Source organism: Dendropsophus ebraccatus, chromosome 9 (assembly GCF_027789765.1).
Source record: "Dendropsophus ebraccatus isolate aDenEbr1 chromosome 9, aDenEbr1.pat, whole genome shotgun sequence".
In the NCBI taxonomy this organism is placed as follows: Eukaryota; Metazoa; Chordata; class Amphibia; order Anura; family Hylidae; genus Dendropsophus; species Dendropsophus ebraccatus.
This window is the reverse complement of record NC_091462.1, coordinates 70,023,592-70,041,758: the sequence shown is the minus strand read 5'-3', so window position 1 is coordinate 70,041,758 and position 18,167 is coordinate 70,023,592. Positions and strand designations below refer to the sequence as shown.

Below are 18,167 nucleotides of genomic sequence, written 5' to 3'. Positions count from 1 at the left end.
AGCTGGCTATATTTTATATAGCTGGCTTGCCAGTGTCAACTCCTTCTTTCCTGATAGACATCTTTGTAGCAAAAACTATTTCTGAGAAAAACTGTGTGGTCTCTTTAGTAATATAATGTCTAAATAACACAAATATGTTAAGAAGTAGGTTAGCAAGTATCAATTAGCAGAAAGTATAAGGGCCCTGTTAGACTGGCAACTGCTTACTAAGCCTATTACAGGGCTGCATAGGGCTACATAGCTACATTGTTAGAAAATAATAGTTTTACTTACCTCTACAGGCAGGCTCCCTGTTGCCCTTTTGGCTTTCCCCAGGAACTATGATTTCAGAGGATTTCAAGGGCAAGGTAGAAACTGGCGGGATGGCTAACGGACTATTATGACAGCAACAGCAGGGAGAGGGGCAGGGGTAATGAGGTGCTTGTAACCTTTGATATTGCCAATGTCTGCTGCTGGAAGTTCCTCCGTACACCCCTTTTACTAGCTACTGTTGTTTCCGCCACTGGTACTTAACATGCATGCATGTAGTTAAAAGTTACCAGGTGCCTGAATAATCCTGGTACAATGACTGAGGCACCGCTGCATGGACTAGCTCCTATGCAGACAGTATGTATGTTTTTATAGAGACTTAAGGGAAAAGTCAGGCCAAAACTATTTTTAAATATGTTATTACTTATGGAAAGTTAAACAAATTTCTAATGTACATTAATTATGGGAAATGCACATATAGGGCTATTTCCCTTAATTTAGTAGATCAGGGAGACTTCAGATTCTCAAAAAAAATGTGACGTCACGAACCGGGGGTGTAATTACAATGGAGTGTCCAGCAGGGGGCCCACTATATATAGAAGTCAATGAGTACCATTAACTTCTATATATAGTGCGCCCCTGATAGACACTCCATTGGAATTACAATGGATGTGTATGTAAATGTAATATACAGTATGTTTTTGATTGAATACATTTATGGAATACTTTGGAGAGCAAGTGTCCTTGCTCCCCAAAATAATCCATAAATGTATTTAACCAGTACATTTGGAGGGCACCAAGCAGAGAGGGAGAGAAGTGCATCTACCTCCCCCCTCCCTCCCTCCCTGCTCGGTGCTGCTGCTGCTCCCACATATACACAGTACTACTCCCCCCATTATCTGCTCATATTATGAGCAGATAATAGGGGAATAGTACCTGTGCTATCCCCATAACGAACGCCGCCGCTGCACAGCGGCTTGTCCCAAGAGCTTCAGGATGCCCCCTCCGCCGCTCCTCCTCCTCCTCCCAGCTATCAAGTTCTTACTATCGCGCCAATCATCGCCGCCTCTCCTCTCTGCACCCACATACCGCTTCCCGGTCCGCACTGCATGCCGGCCGGGGACAGGAAGCACCGGGAGCGCCGTGCTCCCTGCGGGGTGGGGGTGCTTCATGTCCCTGGCCGGCATGCAGTGCGGACCGGGAAGCGGTATGTGGGCGCAGAGAGCAGCGGCGGTAAGCGGCAACGATGATCGGCGCAATAGTAAAAAAAAAAACCTGGAGTGTGGATACCGGCCACTGGATTAGAATAAATAGAGTCTATATATTTATGGAATGCCCCTTCTATTCCAAATTTTGTAAGAACTTGTCCTAACCATGACCAACTAATGTTGTCAAATGCCTTTTCGGCGTCAATTGTAAGTAGAGCTGGTGACTCCTGCCTGTGAACTCCACCCTCCACAGCATCATGTACCACCATGACAGTCCTAAAGTTAGCAAGACTGCCGATCTGCCTTTTATAAATCTGACTTGGTGTTTGCCAATGATAGTAGGAAGTATAATGGCTAATCTATTAGCAAGAATTTTGGAGAGAATTTTTATGTCTTCATTTATAAGGGAGATGGGTCGATAAGAGTTTGGAAGAAGTGGATCTTTGCCTGATTTAGGAAGTACTTTTATGTGAGCTATATTGCCTGATGGTAGAAGCCCTTTACCTTCCATCATATGGGAATATACTGATAGGAGGGAGGGAGAGATGTCCTGTGACAGCATTTTATAAAATGAAGTGGAGAAACCATCTGGACCTGGGGCAGTAGTAGTTTTAAGTTGAGAAATGGTGGAGGTGATCTCTGTAAAGGTAGTAGGAGAGTTCAGTGAATCACGGTCTTCATTAGTAAGAGAAGGAAGTGATAGATTAGAAAGAAAGATGTTACCCTCTGTGGTATTAAGTGTTTGTTGTGCGTATAAAGAGCGGTAGAAATGGCTTAAAGTCTTATTAATATTTTTGGGGTCAGAATGCACAGTACCATTATGGTCTTTCAAATTTCTTAAATGAAAGACTGATCGTTCACCTTTAGTAAATGGCCCCTCTATTTACACCTAGAACAAATGTGGGCAGTATGGCTGTAATCACTCAAAACACCAAATACAGCTCCTATGAAAAAAGCTAAGTTTTTCTGCAACTAACAATAAATCGGCATTGTTTACCTGGGAAGAGCTGTTATTTTCCCCCATTTTTCCACACAGAATCGTCGTGGCCCATTGCTGCCTCTGAGTGATGCAAAGCCTTCATATGGTATACTGGAAGTACCAGTAACAAACTGCAAAAAGTTAAGAATTAAAAATCTGTAATAAAAAGAATACTAAAAAACCCTGATTAATAAAGAATTAGAATAATTATTATTCTTTTTATCATAGATGAATATAGCATAGCATTCACTATATAGTGAATCTAGTGCAATAAAACCTGACCTTGGACTTTGCCATGGAGTTACCATTAGATGTTAGAATCAGAATAAATTTTGCATATACCTTTAAAGCATAGTTACCAAACTTTATATCTGTAGAGATAAGAACCATGGGGAAGATTTATCAAACATGGTGTAAAGTGAAACTGGCTCAGTTGCCCCTAAGGTGGACTCTGATTGGTTGTTAGGGCAACTGAGCCAGTTTCACTTTACACCATGTTTGATAAATCTCCCCCTATGTCTTTTCCTGCTGGTGGAAGACTCAGTCCAACTAAACTAGCCAATCCTAGGATGGTGACTGTCATAAAAAATGCTTCCACTTAAGAGTAGAGTTCTTGTCCCAGGACAATGACTACATTCAAAAAGAGTCCTGTGCCCTTATACTATACGGTTATAGTGTTGATCTGTTGTGTGCAAACAAAACACTTGCCTGTCCTTCCTGCACACTGCATTGCAGTCATGATAGCAGGATTGTCTCTCTGCTGGTTTTATACTGCCCACAGTAGGCTGTACAATCTTGTACAGCGTGTCAATATGGGGAGCCGACTGTGAGTGTATCAAGAGCAGCTCTCTGCTGCAATGGTGAATGGGTGGTGTGGCATCAATTTCCCTCAACCTCCACCCACTGACTAGGGAGTATGAGCTGCAGTGCCCTCTAATCTCTAAACATAACAGGCTACATTGTTCCTACTATAAGGCCCCGTTCCCACTGAGCAAAGCTAGCGGAATTCCGCGACGGAATTGTCCGCCGCGGAATGCCGTTAGCCTCCCGCTCATAATGGGACTCTATGGGAGGCGCGCGCTCCTGCCCTGTCCGCGCTGAAGAATGAACATGTTCATTCTTCAGCGCGTATAGAGCAGCAGCGCGCGCCTCCCATAGACTCCCATTATGAGCGGGAGGCTAACGGCATTCCGCGGCGGACAATTCCGTCGCGGAATTCCGCTAGCTTTGCTCAGTGGGAACGGGGCCTTAGACTCACCACTGGTTAAGGTAAGTGAAAAGAATATTTCACACTAATTAATCTTCCCTATAGGTTTTACAAAGGTCTATTAGTATATACTGTGTAGTGTATATCTATAAAGTAGAAAACAGGTTGCAGTCAGCTCACCCTTGTATCTTGTGCTTAGTCCTCTGTTTGTGTGGCGGGATCCTGGGAAGGAGCAGGTAGATGAAAACACCTGGTGCCAACAGGTGGAAGCAGGAATCATAGGATAATGGATTGTCCACCGCTCCAGTTAAATAAAAGTAGAATCTTTATTTCACATCTTTAAAAAGGATGACAAAACAATAAAAACATGCGCCGACGCGTTTCAGGACGTAGTCCCTTAATCATGGCATAGTATGAATATGAATAAATGAAACATTTATAGTCATACAAAATGTGGAAAGACCTGCAAGCCAGCCCCACTACAGGTGGGACAAATTGTGTGTGATGCACTAGGGAATTAACCATTGGTGCACCAGCAATAGAGATGATAGGGATCATGTTTCAATATGCAGCACATGGATACAGGTTCAGGCAATGGACAAACGCTGCATGTGAACATGTCCCTAGAACTGCAACTCCAGAGTATGAACAAAAATCCAAAAAAACACACATAGGAAGACAATAATTACACATAGTGTGAACATGGTCATTAAAGCTAAATCATTGGACTATGTAAAATAATGCAAAAAGGTATAGAATTTGAATCCAACAGTATGATGCAATGTATGGATGGAGAGAATCAATGAGGTTAAGCTAAATCATTGCAAAAATTTAAACCAGTGGGAATACTGGTATCTAGGAGTAAAATCCAATGCGCCTCAAGTTTATGCGAAGGGTGTGTCCAGTCTCCTCTTTTAGAAGGTTCATTGACATGCACTAGGGAGTTAACCATTAGTGCACTAGCAGTGGAGGTTGTGGGGATCATGTTTCAATATGCAGCAAATAGATACAAATTCAGGCCTGTGTGTGTCTTTTTGGCATTCCTGTGCATTTTTTAAGGGGGGTAGTTCTAGGGACATGTTCACATGCAGCGTTTGTCCATTGCCTGAACCTGTATCCATGTGCTGCATATTGAAACATGATCCCTATTATCTCCATTGCTGGTGCACCAATGGTTAATTCCCCAGTGCATCACACACAATTTGTCCCACCTGTAGTGGGGCTGGCTTGCAGGTCTTTCCACATTTTGTATGACTATAAATGTTTCATTTATTCATATTCATACTATGCCATGATTAAGGGACTACGTCCTGAAACGCGTCGGAGCATGTTTTTATTGTTTTGTCATCCATTTTAAAGATGTGAAATAAAGATTCTACTTTTATTTAACTGGAGCGGTGGACAATCCATTATCCTATGATTCCTATATCTATAAAGTGCTTGCAGTTGCCACATTGCATTAAAGGAGAAATCCGGTGAAAATTTTTATTAAAGTATTGTACTGCCCCCCAAAAGTTGTACAAATCCCCAATACTCACTTATTATGGGAAATGCTTATAAAGTGCTTTTTTCCCTGCACTTACTACTGCATCAAGGCTTCACTTCCTGGATAAAATGGTGATGTCATGGCCCTACTCCCAGAGCTGTGCGGGCTCTGGCTGCTGGAGAGGATGATGGCAGGGGGACACAGGGCACTGGAGGGACACTGACCATCCCTCTGCCATCATCCTCTTCAGCAGCCACAGCCGGCACAGCTCTGGGAGTCGGGTGGTGACATCACCATGTTATCTAGGAAGTGAAGACTTGATACCAGGGCCGCCATCAGGGCAGTATTGCCGGTAGTGCTGTAAGGGGCCCGGGCCAGGTGACTCACAGAGGGGGGCCCGGTGCTTCTGTCAGGATACTGCAATGCTTAGTGACAAGTGCTGTGCTGTGTTGAGATGTTACCGGGGCCCTCACCCTCCTGGCTTTCACAGACTCCTTCCTGCCCCGTGCAGATGAGGAGGGGGAGGGGCGGGAGAGCTGGTGCCGGTGAGAAGGAGGAGGACAGAGGATCTGCAGGTGCTGGGAAGATGTAAGGAGCTTCCTAATGAAATGTAAGTGCCTGTTTGTATGTTTGGGAGTGAGTGTGTGTGTGTGTGTGTTTGTGTGAGTGAATGTATGTATGTGTGAGAGTGAATGTATATATGTATGTATGTATGTATGAGAGTGTATGTATGTATGTATGTATGTATGTATGTGTGAGAGTATGTATGTATGTGTGAGAGTGAATGTATGTATATATGTATGTATGTATGAGAGTGTATGTATGTATGTATGTATGTATGTGTGAGAGTGAATGTATGTATGTGTGAGAGTGAATGTATGTATGTATGTATGTGTGAGAGTGTATGTATATATGTATGTATGAGAGTGTATGTATGTATGTGTGAGTGTATGTATGTATGTATGTGTGTATGTATGTATGTGTGTGAGTGTATGTATGTATGTGTGAGAGTGAATGTATGTATGTGTGTATGTATGTATGTATGAGAGTGTATGTATGTGTGAGAGTGAATGTATGTATGTATGTGTGAGAGTGTATGTATGTATGTGTGAGAGTGAATGTATGTATGTGTGAGAGTGAATGTATGTATGTGTGAGAGTGAATGTATGTATCTATGTGTGAGAGTGTATGTATGTATGAGAGTGTATGTATGTGTGAGAGTGTATGTATGTATGTGTGAGAGTGTATGTATGTATGTGTGAGAGTGAATGTATGTATGTATGTGTGAGAGTGTATGTATGTATGTATGAATGAGTGTATGTATGTATGTGTGAGAGTGTATGTATGTATGTATGTATGTATGAGAGTGAATGTATGTATGTGTGAGAGTGAATGAATGTATGTATGTGTGAGAGTGTATGTATGTATGTGAGTGTATGTATGTATGTGTGAGAGTGTATGTATGTATGTGTGAGTGTATGTATGTATGAGAGTGTATGTATGTATGTATGTGTGAGAGTGTATGTATGTATGTATGTGTGAGAGTGAATGAATGTATGTATGTGTGAGAGTGTATGTATGTATGAGAGTGAACAGTAGCGGTCTTGGGCACCACGCATACCACGCAATTGCGTGGGGCCCCCGACATCCAGGGGGGCCCCGCTCTGGTGCCCAAGACCGCTGCGGCTAACTATGTGCGCTCGTAACGAGCGCACATAGTTACAGGCAGCAGCGGCACTGAGAGGGCAGGAGCCATTGGCTCCCTCCCTGTCAGTCACTCTTGTGGCCGCAGGAAGTGTTTTCCCTGCGGTCACAAGAGGCTGCTCTGTGTCTCTGGTGCCGGCGCTCGAGGCGTCACTGGAGCGCCGGTGCCATGACAACGGGAGAGCGGCCTCTTGTGACCGCAGGGAAACACTTCCCGCGGCCACAAGAGGGAAGAGAGGAGAAGAGGAGACGCCGGACCCAGGTGAGTAAAAATGTTTTTTTTTGTGTGTTATATATTGGGGGCCTATATAAAACGGGAGGAGCGCACAGGGGGGCTATATAAACAGGGGGAGTGCACAGGGGGGCTATATAAACGGGGGGAGCGCACAGGGGGCTATATAAATGGGGGGAGCGCACAGGGGGCTATATAAACAGGGGGAGCGCACAGGGGGGCTATATAAACGGGGGGAGCGCACAGGGGGGCTATATAAACGGGGGGAGCGCACAGGGGGCTATATAAACGGGGGGAGCGCACAGGGGGGCTATATAAACGGGGGGAGCGCACAGGGGGGCTATATAAACGGGGGGAGCGCACAGGGGGGCTGTATAAACGGGGGAGCACACAGGGGGCTATATAAACAGGGGGGCTATATAAACGGGGGGAGCACACAGTGGGGGGCTATATAAATGGGGGAGCGCACAGGGGGGGCTATATAAACAGGAGAGCACACAGGGGGGCTCTATATAAGTGGGGGAGTGCACGGGGGCTATATAAACGGGGGGAGCGCACAGGGGGGCTATATAAACGGGAGCACACAGGGGGCTATATACAAGTGGGGGAGCTCACAGGGAGGCTATATACAAGTGGGGGAGCACACAGGGGGTATATAAAACTGGGGGCAGCACACGGGGTATATACAACTGGGGGCAGCACACGGGGGGTATATACAACTGGGGGGAGCACACGGGGTATATACGACTGGGAGAAGCACACAGGGGGTCTATATAGTATACTGGGGGAGCACACAGGGGGGCTATGTATAACTGGGGGATCACACAGGTCTATATATAACTGCGGGAGCACACAGGGGGGTCTATATACCACTGGGGACAGCACACAAGAGGTATATACTACTGGGGGCAGCACACAAGTGGTATTTACTACTGTCGGCAGCGCACAAGGGGTCTATATAACTGGGGGCAGCACACATCGGTCTTAATTACATTGGGACTGCACAGAAGTGCCTATATGCCTCACTACTATACTGGGGCACAGAACATACCTAATTATTAAGTGGGAGCACAGGGACACCTTTAATCTGTGGGGGCACAGAGGGGCGTAACTACTATATAGACATAGAGGGGACCTAACTACTGGATGTGTTGGAGCCTAAAATATTTCTCTGACAGATTCTGGAGGGAAGATTACCAGCCGGGAGAAGACTTCAAGGTGGCCCAGGCTGGATGGAGAGAGAAAGGAAAAAAAGTAAAAGACGCTGATCAGAGAAGACGCCTCCTGTAAGTCACTGGATGTAACTGCACTCTGTTATAGGGTCTGTAGTGATAGGGGTCATGGTGTGGCAGTATTATGTTATGGCATCATTGGTAATATCTTCCTGTTTTGTTCAGAGCAGTTTTGAGGTGATATGTAATCTCTGTATGGTGGTAGGAGGGTTTTAAGAGGACTACTGGGGGGGGGCAGCGCATGTTGAGGAGGGGGGGGGCATGGGGGGGCCCCAGACATGACTTTGCTTGGGGCCCCAGAAATGCCAAGACCGCCCCTGAGAGTGAATGTATGTATTTATGTATGTGTGAGAGTGAATGTATGTATGTATGTATGTGTGAGAGTGTATGTATGTATGTATGTATGTATGTGTGAGAGTGAATGTGTGTGTGAGAGAGTGTGTGTATATGAAAAGTGCGCTCTGACCTGGAGAGGGAGCTGTAGCACTCCGGGCAAACTACTCTTCCTGCAGGTCAGGGCACCCACTGCTGGGCCGCTCGCCTGCCCACCCCCAGGAGACCAGAACCGCTGCGCGCCCCCATCACCTCATCCCACAGAGTTATTTATGGGTAGGATCCTCAGTGTCATGTGATGAAGAGTTCATGACAGGACGCTTGTTCGCTGACAGAGATGCTGCTGCAGCTGTTGGTGCTGCCTAATTCAAACATGGTGGCCAGGTGAGCGTGTCCTGTGAGTCCAGCGGGCAGTGTGTCCCGTGCCATCGCACATGCTGGGATCATGCTCCCCCAATGGTGATGTCTCCTCCCCGACTCCTGTACACTGAAGAGGTCAGAAGTTAGAGACACCTGAGAGGAACATGTGCTGGGCCGGTGTAGCAGAGCTGAGTTAGTAGACATGCTGGGAGCTGGAGGACTGTCATGTAGTGTCAGAGAGGGTTCTCCCATTCTGTGTGTATCCAGCTGGTGCAACACTACAACTTCCAGCATGCACTGACAGCTAGCCTGTGACAACACTACAACTCCCAGCATGTACTGACAGCTAGACTGTGACAACACTACAACTCCCAGCATGTACTGACTGCCTGTGAGAACACTACAACTCCCAGCATGTACTGACAGTGCATGCTGGGAGTTGAAGTGTTGTCCCAGCCTCACAGGCAGTCACTACATGCTAGGATTTGTAGTGTTGTCACAGGTTGTCAGTACATGCTGGGATTTGTAGTGTTGTCACAGGCAGTCAGTACATTCTGGGAGTTGTAGTGTTGTCACAGGCAGTTAGTACATGCTGGGAGTTGTAGTGTCGTCACAGGCAGTCAGTACATGCTGGGATTTGTAGTGTTGTCATAGGCTGTCAGTGCATGCTGGGAGTTGTAGTGTTGTCACAGGTTGTCAGTACATGCTAGGATTTGTAGTGTTGTCACAGGTTGTCAGTACATGCTGGGAGTTGTAGTGTAGTCATAGGCAGTCAGTGCATGCTGGGAGTTGTAATGTTGTCATAGGCTGTCAGTGCATGCTGGGAGTTGTAGTGTTGTCGCACGTTAGCTGTCAGCCTGTGACAACACTACAACTCCCAGCATGTACTGGCAGCTAACCTGCGACTACACTACAACTCCCAGCATGTGCTGACTACCTGTACAACTACACGCTGCAATACTGATAACTGTTACTATGACATATCAGAGATTGCAGAAAAGGTACTGTACATTATATTTTGGCTTGTAAATCAGCAAATATTTTGGGCTGTAAAAAAACAATAATATGTCCCCCATTTTGGTAGGGGGGGCCCAGACATTTTGGCTGTATGGGGCCCAAAAATTCCTGATGGCGGCCCTGCTTGATACAGTAGTAAGTGCAGGTAAGAAAGCACTTTATGTGCATTTCCCGTAATAAGTGTATATTGGTGGTTTGTATAACTTTTGAGGGGCAATACAATACTTTAATAAAAAAAATTTGCTGGACTTCTCCTTAGGCTGGTTTCACTTAAGAATACTACAAAGACATAATGGCCTAAGGTCCCCATCCTAACTGTGGGTATAATCGTCCAAACTGACAGCATCATAGATGCCTATAACAGATCATGACACCCTCAGACAGGCCAGTTATTGGAACCATAATGCAGATACAGAAATGTACCAGTATTACTTTAGCGAGAAACTGGTGTAGTTATAGTGTAACTGTCATTTACACTATACTCGAGACAAAAAAAGTGTTTATAATACCTTGTTTTTATAAAGATATATTACTATGTAATATAAAACTTTATAAAAAAATGTATGGTTTAATGTATTGAGATTTTCATGCTGTTGACTGGCAGCAGTAAGGGGCGACATGGCCCCTTCTTGCCACCAACATTTGTGTCGGGAACTGCAGGGTTGTCTAAGCACTGAAGTTCCCAATCCCCTGCTGTGATCTAACGCTGCGGCTCACTCTGCTATACAGCGCAAGGCCCCATTACACTTGTGTACTTGTGTGTCATAAGAGTCATCCAATCACATAAGAAAAATGTGTATACATATATATGTTAAATATATACACACTAGAGATGAGCGAACCGGGTTCGGGTTCGAATCTATCCGAACCTGAACGATCGGCATTTGATTAGCGGTGGCTGCTGAACTTGAATAAAGCCCTAAGGCTATGTGGAAAACATGGATATAGTCATTGGCTGTATCCATGTTTTCCAGACAACCTTAGGGCTTTATCCAAGTTCAGCAGCCACCACTAATCAAATGCCGATTGTTCGGGTTCGGATGGACTCAAACCTGAACCCAGTTCGCTCATCTCTAACACACACACATTTTTCTCTTTTGCTACTTACTAAGGAGCAATACAATTTGACAGCTACTTAACACTTACCTGTAGCAAACGTAGACGCTGCTCATTGTTAAACCTTTCAACAGCTGCCCAGAACCACCTAATAACAATGTGATTGTCATGGTACCCTAAGAGTCATAAATAGGTAAGAAGTAATCATCGCCATTTGCAAATACAATATAACAATTTTGTGATGACTACATACAGAAGTTTTACACCTTGAAATATTAAATATATACTTTATTAATGATACCTAACTTCTGTTTACCACCTAAATGACATGGTTGTCCATGAACCCAGCATTTAAGAGGTAAGTTCCCAGTAGTGTATATACAGAAAGTTACAGATAAAACAGATGCTTAAAAATGAGTTGCAACAGTTTCCTACTTTAAAAAAAAAAAAAATAGCGTCATTTTTTTTACGTATCTCCTAATGCATCCTTGGTGGTTGCAGTGGTGTAAAAAAGTATTTGCCCTTCACCAGATTTCTTAATTTTTTGACAATTTGTCACGCTTAAATGTTTCCCAGAATTCAACCGATTTTAATATAAAGCCAACACCAGTAAACACAAATACAACTTTTAACTGATCATTCCATTTACTGAAGATAAAGATGTATTCAAACCCTATATCACCTGTGTGAAAAAGTAATTGCCCGTAATAACTGGTTGTGCTACCCCTGGCAGTAACAACTGCGTTCAGTTGAGAAATTCTTTTCAGCATTGTTTTAGTTTGTTTAAATTTGAGGGTATTAGAATGCCTCTCTCTGCTTATAGAAAATAGTGTGGGGGGGGGGGGGAACCAAAATAGGACCCCCCCTCCCATATTTTCCACAAACAGACAGATACGAACTAAGCAGCAGCACCTTGAAGAGACATTAATTTTGGCCCTCCCCAGCCTAATAATATTGGTCTGTAAGGGGTAATTAGTTGTACCCGTATACCAGGTGGCTTAAGTCCCTATTAAGCCACATGTAGGTAAGAAAAAGGAACACACACAAAACAGGTTTAAAAAAAAGTTTGAAATAAAGTCTTTTTTTTTTTATAAAAACAAACAAACAGAGAACTCTTGTTAAAACAAGCTTACCCCCTTCAAATTGTCTGTTTCCTGCTACAGGGTTTTTCCAGGCAAAAGCACAAAGATTTGGCCACGGTTTTGCGCAACATGTGCCAAAAGAAGGGGTTGATATGCCCATCACTGGAAATCTTCCTACTGTAATCTTGGGATGCATACAGCATCTCTAAGCTTACTGTATTTGGTATGTGACAGGGATTTCATGGGTTAGAACCAGTGCACATGGCCCAGGTAATCTACAATAAACAGCTGTACACAGACTGCATAGAGCTGCTGTGTGCTGTGCGCAGGAGACATTTATGAGCAACCATGCAAAGCTGGAAAGGAGGATTTTGAAAAAGCAGAGTGACAGGTTTAGCAGAGGTACTGTGTTTTATAATTTATATAGGGCAATGCAGAAAGGGTCATCCAATCTTTAGCAACTATTCAAGGTGCCAGAACAAAATTAACTGGAAAAAGGGAGAGTTTTGGGTCATATTATTTCACTAATTGAGGAGTTAAGCACTTATTCTGATCTCTTTATTAGAGCCTTAACCGGAGCATGCCTGAAGTTTGCTATCTTCTAATAGCCTAAAATGCGTATTTTTTACATTTATTATGGTACTGTCCCCCTATACATGCTTTTTGGGAGGAAGTTACATTGTTTTATCCACTCTAGGCCTTTTGGCCTTCCAGTCCCATTGAGTTTAGAGATGTCTTTTCAGCAATTTGCATGAAGGACATTGGACACTTACACTTGCATTTTCCTCTTGGAGACAAGGAAGGCAATCATACTGAAGTGAATGGCTGATCGCCTCCCCTCAATCAGCAGTGGAAACAATTAGTGAACTCTGTTATTACCTATTAAAAAGTGGTGTATCAGAATCGTGGGTGCCCTTGAGAAATTCGATAGGATCTGTTCCTGATAACTGCTACAGAGCTTAATCCGCTTAATCAACTTACTATACCGTATGCCAGCTGGGCCTTACGTTATAGACTTTGTCACAGTAGGATTTCCCTAGGTTTAACCTGATGGACTCTTGTCTTATTTCAACCTTATTTACTATGTTACTATGTTGGCCTTCATTTTTTTTCATAACTTATTCACTTCTTTGTAAATTCTACAGTACTGAATTGTTTAGAGATGGTCAATTTTCTTGTTATTTGCAGCCACCTACTGTTTATTGGATGCATAATGATACATGTCTTGACACATATCCTCACTCTTTTCTGTATCCAAGCACATGCCTGTGAATAATTTTGTTCTTTATAAGACATATACACGAGTTTTTAAAAAAAACTTTGTGTAAGGTGCCCATATAAACCAATCACAGCTTAGCTTTCAGCTACTGTAAAATGGTTGATGAGCTGTTATTGGTTGCTATGGGTAGTTTACACCAGTTTCTATTTTACACTCTTTGATAAATCTGGGTCACTATGCTTTTTGTCTGCCACTATCTGTAGTTCTTTAGATGTTTCTTTGGGTTCTTTTATTACCTCCTGGATGAGCTGTTGATGTGCTTCTGGTTATTTGGTAGGTCCACCATTCCTTGGAAACTTTAATCACTATTCCAAATTTTATCCATTAGTAGATAATAGCTTGGCCTGCTGTTTTCCAAAGCCCCAAAGCCTTTGTAACCCCTTATATTTTAATTTACTTACAACATGGAATGATGCTTTTTGAGTGAGGACAGTAAAATTAAACCCACCAGTTAACTGAAATTGTTATTTTGTAGCTTAGAGGGCAATTCCTTCTTCACATAGGGCAGGTAGGGATGAACAGCATTTATAATAATATAAAACAACAGCATTGTTTGTTTACTTGTTTTCTCTTTGTTTAAAGTGGGACAAACATAAAAAAAATAATAATACGGAAAGTGAGAGGATACTTTATGTAGGTTTATTTGTGATTTGGTTAGTACAAATGATTGAGATTCAGTATCTAAAATATGCCACATTTATAAACATTTTCCCAAAATATTACGACCATAAGGGGGTGAAATAAAATGATGAAAGTGCATAAATTGGCGTCCCTAAAAATGCATGTTATATTATGGGACTTACTGTATTTACCCTGAATCCAATAATAACCCCCAAGACCAAGGGGTATTTTACATATTTCAGCAGGAGTAGTACATAGAATGTTAAATTCCCTTCCATGCTGAAGGTCAGCATTAAAAGTTTGAATTTGAAAATTATGAGATTTCTTTAACCATCTTTATCATAGCTGTAAAGGAAAGCTTAAAAGGGTTTTTCCAGGTTACAAATAAATATGCCCAGGCTATGTGATCAAAATAAAAAATCCTGCACTTACCTCCCTCCCCCGCAGCCTTCGTTATTCATTTGGTCTCCTCTGCACTACACTTCAAGATGTTGGGGTCAGCATAAGACACTGCTGCTTAGCTGAGACACTGGCTGAGGCGGGACACCGTCGTGGTCTTTGACTGTCTGAGCGTCAGTGTCCTGTGCAGATCTCAGCACCAGGAAGTAGAACACAGCGGAGATCAGGTGCTGGGGATAATGAAGGCTGTGGGAGAGCGAAGAAAATACAGGATTTTTTATTTTGAACATAAAGTCTGGGCATATTTATGTATAGAAACTTTGCATTGGACAACCCCTTTAATATTGATGCAAAATTCGGTCCACCATGATTCCTATCATAATTTCACTAAACATTTTTTTTTACCTCCTCTGTACTCTGTGTTGTTTCTCCAATCACCCAAATCAATCTCTGCAGTCCCTGCTATAACTAGCTCAAGTTCCCTGGCATCAAAAACTGACACTAGGCGAGCATCTACCACCTGCAAGAAGCAAGGAAATGGAAAACATTTTAAAACATTTTAATATTAAGAGATTATGACACTTAAAAATAGATTTACACACTGCATATTTTATGTGTAGAACACAAGGTTTTTTTTGTTTTTGTTTTTCTTCTAAGGAGGGTTTTCTTATCACAGACCCCCAGCAAACAGCTAATTCTATTGGGGGAAGTCGGCAATAGCTGACTGTAGCATTTCATGGCAGGTGTGCAAATAAATGACCTCTTATGTGACAGCAGCTTGTTAGTGCATGCCTGCTATAGATAAGACAACCTCTTTAATACTAAAATAATAAAGTACACTCCAGAAATTGTTCATTTTCTTTATAGATAACTTTTAAAATTAGTATCAGTTATCTGAAATTCTTCTTTTAGCTGTAGATGATTTCAATAATGTCATGCAGTGAATAGAAGAGAGAGGCTACAAATCTTGTAAATCTGGGTATCTGATGGTCTAGATCAGTCATGTCAAACTCTGGCCCGTGGTGCCATTACTTTTGGCCCGCCACGCTTTTCCATTGCTGTGTTAAATCTGGCCCTCCTGACATCGCAGCAGATTATAATAGGGGTGGTCCGGATGGCCGCTTGGACAGCCCATATTATAATCTTGTAGGTTGCAGGCAGTTTTGAGCCTGCGGCCTAGAAGTTTGTCAGTAGTGTCCTGACGCTGGCAATGTGGTGACATCATCGCTCGTGTCCTCCCCCAGGCGCCTCCTGCAGCCTCAGTAAACACAGGAAAGGTTAGTTGAAGCTAATGGGGCAGTCATGAACTACAGTAGGGGCTGGCTTCTATTTTAGAGACTATTCTGGAGGGCTGGCTTTTACATAAGAGACTTGCGGAGAACTGGCTACTATATAAAAGACTATTGGAGAGGGCTGGCTATTATATAAAACTATTGGGGTGGGCTGGCTTCTATATAAGACACTATTAGGGAGGGCTGGCTTCTACATAAGAGACTATTGGGGAGGGCTGGCTGCTTTAGAAGACTATTGGGGAGGGCTGGCTGCTTTATGAGGTTACATGCACACTACGGAATCCCGGCAGAAAACCCACCGCGGATTCTGCAGCTTGCACCTGCTCACGGAAATTTCCGCCCGTGCCATAGACTCCATTCAGGGTCATTCTTTGGACGGATGGCGGAATCTTCCCTTGCAGACAATGTCTATGGCAAGGGCGGAAATGTGCGCGGCCGCTAGAGTCCGCAAGCTGATGCGAGCTGGGGAATCCGTGGCATGTTTTCCTTCGGGATTCCATAGTGTGCACATACCCTAAGAGACTATTTTAGGGGCTGGCTTCTATATAAGAGACTATTTTGGAGGCCGACTACTATATAAGAGACTATTGGGGAGGGCTGGCTACTATATAAGAGACTATTGGGAGGGCTGGCTACTATATAAGAGACTATTGGGAGGGCTGGTTACTATATTAGGCACTATTGGAAGGGCTGACTAATATATTGGGCACTATTGGAAGGGCTGGCTACTATATAAGACACTACTTGGAGGGCTGGCTACTATATTGGGCACTATTAGGAGGGCTGACTACTACGTAAGACACTATTGGAGGCTGGCTACTATATAAAACACTATGGGAGAAGCTGGCTACTATATTGGGCAATATTAGGTGTGCTGGCTACTATATGGGTCACTATTGGGAGGGCTGGCTACTATGTGGGACTCTAATAGTAGGCCTGCCTAGTATGTGGGGCACTATTGGGAGGGGTTTGCTACCACATAGGGTACAATTATGGTATTATCTTCTGTTTGAGGGATATAATGGTTAACTATCATGTGGGGACAATTACTTTAGGATAGGCAGTGCCAGGAACGCTGCTCTGACAGTACCAGAAACGCCACATGCACTCGTCATTAAAAGGTTGGCCCACGACTTTGTCCAATTTTTTAATTTTGGCCCACCGTGTATTTAAATTTGATATCCCTGGTCTAGATTAAGGGTCCATTTACAAAGAAAGATTATCTGACAGATTATCTGCCAAAGATTAGAAGCCAAAACCAGGAACAGGGAACAGGTCATAAAGGACAGCCTGAGATTTCTTCTCTTTTCAAATCCATTCCTGGCTTTGTCTTTAAATCTTTGGCAGATAATCTGTCAGATAATCTTTCTGTGTAAATGGACCTTTAGGGTGAGACATTATTTAGCAAATTGAAGAGGTGGTCTGACTCTTGACATCCCTAACGATTAGCTGTCTGAATGGGTAGTAGTGCTCAAGCAAACTCTGCAGCCTTTTTATTTTTTTAAACTGCAGAACTACATCACACAATACAGTATTTTTCATAAGGCAAATCCTCAATGTGTGAACCTTAGATGTTGACCCACCACCAACATTTACTTCATCTACCAACCACAGGATAGAGGATATTTGCATGATCACTTGGGTCAAACTGTTGGGACCCCCTGCAAATCTGTCAGAATGGAGCATACACTTTGCTATTTTTAGCAGTCCCATAGATAATAAAAAGGTTTGTGAACAACACTTCATGCCCTCTCGAGATCACAGCAGGTCCCAACAATAAGACCCCCTTCATGACCATTCACTTTTTCTTGCAGATAATAGATAAGTGGTGTTGGTAGGACAATCCCTTCTTTAAGTGTAAATATTTTTAGACAAATCTGAGTAGTGATACTGATGATCATGCACAAATATAATTTCAGGATAACTTTAGAAAGAAAATATTTTTTTCTGAAAACTGAATTGTAAAGACACATTAAGCATTTAAACATTAAAATGTGGGTTTAATTTATTTGTTAATACCTAATGTCAATTAATTGTGTTATGAGACTTGGTAAGTATCAAGTACTATTTGGTCCCTTCTCAACATAAAAGGGGTAATCCAAAGTATTAATTTTATACTTAAAAGAAAAAAATGTACTCAGCTGCTGCCAACCTCCGGCCTCTGCTGCTCCAATAGGACTGTTCCATGTTGGCAAGCACTTTCTACTCTCCTCTGTCTGCTTAGCCAATTATTGGCTGTAGCAGTTAAAGGGGTTGACCACTTTATAGTAAAATAGGCCAGTACAAAGTATTAGTAAGTGTACTTGATGTATATAATGACAGCAGCTCCCTGTGTACCTCGTAGAGCTAAAATCAGACTCCCCTTTACCAGGCTGTGGTGCCCTGCTCTGTTTTGTTTCTGTCAATAAAATGGCTGACATGGAGGAGCATG

The 18,167-nt window shown here is 43.1% G+C and overlaps 1 protein-coding gene across 6 annotated transcripts in view; it reads right to left on the bottom strand.

Moving 5' to 3' along the window:
• HECW2 (HECT, C2 and WW domain containing E3 ubiquitin protein ligase 2) overlaps positions 1-18,167 on the bottom strand; it is a 271,029-nt gene that overhangs the window by 3,032 nt on the left and 249,830 nt on the right. For all 6 annotated transcript variants that reach the window (XM_069983585.1, XM_069983588.1, XM_069983587.1 and 3 more), the window contains 3 exons: positions 14,850-14,964; positions 11,154-11,239; positions 2,455-2,567 (listed from right to left, as the gene is read on the bottom strand). In XM_069983585.1, coding sequence (XP_069839686.1) covers positions 2,455-2,567; positions 11,154-11,239; positions 14,850-14,964 — 314 coding nt within the window. The remainder of the gene's footprint in view (positions 1-2,454; positions 2,568-11,153; positions 11,240-14,849; positions 14,965-18,167) is intronic.